Source organism: Plasmodium gonderi (genome assembly GCF_002157705.1).
Source record: "Plasmodium gonderi DNA, contig: Pgo-contig_712, whole genome shotgun sequence".
In the NCBI taxonomy this organism is placed as follows: domain Eukaryota; phylum Apicomplexa; class Aconoidasida; order Haemosporida; family Plasmodiidae; genus Plasmodium; species Plasmodium gonderi.
The window spans coordinates 1-2658 of NW_021629475.1; the positions used below are offsets into that span (position 1 = coordinate 1).

The following is a 2658-nucleotide window of genomic DNA, read 5'->3' on the forward strand; positions in this document are numbered from 1 at the left end:
ACACTAGTCATGAAGGTACAAGTGATGTAATATTATATTGAAATTAAATAATTATACAAATGTAACATACTAATCGTAATAATCATTATATGTGAAGATAAAATACGTTAGAACATATGAAATAAAAAGTCAAGAACTTTAATGTTCACATATCAATATTTTTTATATAATAAGATATATTTATTTTCCTCTAAGAATTTATATTTTTATGCTACTGTCTCAATAAATTCTTAATGAGAATAAAGTAAATATATTTTAATAAATAAAAATAAAAAGCATAACATAAGATATTTTTGATTCTATTATGAATAAAAGAATTTATCTGTATATATTATTTATACATATGGATTTATTTTCTTATGTTTGAATATATTAAATAATTCTTCCTTATGTATTTTTTTATTTTCTTGTATTAATGGAAATGTAAATAATTTTAAAATTCTTTAGAAAATAATCTATATAATAATTTATATATATAAGATGTTATCATAACATAATTCACAATAACCTTGTAATTTATATTGTTTCAATAAAAATATTAATATAGAAAACAAATGTGTAATTTTAATTATTATTTAATATAGTAAATTGAGTTTAACATATATTAATATATTATACAATTATTATTCTTTTATCTTGTATGAAATATAAAATTTTTACTCATTCATAGCATGGAAATATATATATAATATGAAGGGAAAAAATAAATTTATATTATCTATTAAAATTATTGTATTCATAATTCTCTTATGCATATACCACCATTATGATGAAGTATATTAATTATATATATGTATATTGTAGATTTTATGTAATATTATATATATGTAAAAAAAATTTGACCCTTATATTTAACTATATATTTAATTATATAAATATATTTTATAATTTTATTTAGCGCATATTATCTAAATATTTTTTTAATACATTCAATGCTGATAATACATATATTACAAGAACAGAACGCTTACTAGCTAAAAATATATTCCAAAGAAAATATAAACAAAAAGATTTAAAAGTTAATTTAAAACTTTTTAACCCAAAATATACTATAAACAATGGTTCGCATAAAATAGCGTCTATATACAAAGATATGGAATTACTGGATGATTGTGTTAATGGATTATTATTAGATGAACCTGAAAAGTTTAATAAACATGTAGTAAAAGCAGAAATGTCGAATAAAACATTAGAAAGAGCCATATTTAATGATTACCCAAAATTGCATGTTATTCCATTAAGTAGAAGAATTGCTAATATATTGTATGATTATACTGGGAAAAAAATACATGAGATTGCTGTTCATTCTATACATTATTCTTTAGTTATTATTTTAACACATAAATGCAATTCAAATCTATACGGTATGTATACAGAGTTAAATAATATAGCGTTTCTTACTATAGTGGTTATATGTTTATCACAAGTATTATATAATATCGGAAAATTTGATTTCTTAGAAAAAAATAAGAGTCCTGAAATGAGAGAAAAAGAATTAGAAAAGGAAAAAAAATTGGAAATTAAAAAAAAGAGAGAGATGGATGTGTTAAAATATAAAGAAATAAAAAAAAAGGGAATAAAAGATTTGGACACTTATATGAAGTACCATGAGCAAAGATATTATAGCAGGAAAGGATTAGGAAAATTTGAGTGTTACTGTGAAAAATATATATTCGATAAAATTGATGAAATAGATAAAATAGCTGAAAGTAGTAACAATGAGAATAGAAGATTGAAAAAAAAAATTTGTATGAGTTATGGACTCTATGGTACAATTTTTTGTCTATTTCAATTATCTGGTTTAATTTACCCTTTAATAAGTAAGATAGACTCTACAAAAAGTCCAAGTACAAATATTATTTTTGCTTTATATAGAACATTTGGTGAATGGTTTATTATTATTTATATTTATGATTATCAATTTTATGCCACATTTATTATAATATTATCAATTTTAATCTTCGTGTCCATTATTAATATAATGATAAAAGTTGTAAAATATGAACGTTTAAAAGCAAGAAAATGTAAAATGAATTTTAAGGAATATTGTGCCTTTTGCAAAGAAGTGTTAACTAAATAATAATTTTTAAAAACTACATAGAGTTGTTAAAACATAATACAACAAGAACAATGATTAATATATTATAGATGGTATGTATGGGCAACTGTTAATTAAATAACCATAATAGTACATGTTTTGTGTTCAGGGTTTAGGTTTCATGGATTTGAATTTTTTGATTGAAATATAGAGTTTTAGTGTTTAGGATTTTATTTATACCTTTAAGTTAGTAAATATATATATTTTATTAGGATTCATTCTATTTCTTTAAGGTTTTTTGTTTTAGAACCTAGTTTTAGAATTATAATATATGTTATATATATATTGTGAGTACATAAAATAATATATATATATTTTATTACATTTTTATTATAATGATATATATACGGATATGTGTTTTGAAAATTTATAAATTCTTATATTTATATTATATTATTTATGTTAATTATAAGGAAAATATACTTCATAATAATTTATTTTATATAGAATAAAATATATGCTTTCCTATTTATATATCATGTTGTATTATTTTTTTTATTGTTGTAAAACTGTGTTTGATGTATGATATGTTAATATTGTCTTATAGTACAAATATATTA

The 2658-nt window shown here is 19.6% G+C and overlaps 1 protein-coding gene across 1 annotated transcript; it reads left to right on the forward strand.

Annotated features, from left to right (window-relative positions):
- Positions 1 to 766: 766 nt before the first annotated feature.
- PGO_004165 (variable surface protein) lies at positions 767 to 2249 on the forward strand (the record flags this gene model as incomplete). Its single annotated transcript, XM_028691433.1, has 3 exons — positions 767 to 811; positions 899 to 2065; positions 2190 to 2249. 3 exons carry the CDS (start codon positions 767 to 769, stop codon positions 2247 to 2249), a joined length of 1272 nt encoding a protein of 423 aa, XP_028547234.1.
- Between the last annotated feature and the right edge of the window lie 409 nt (positions 2250 to 2658).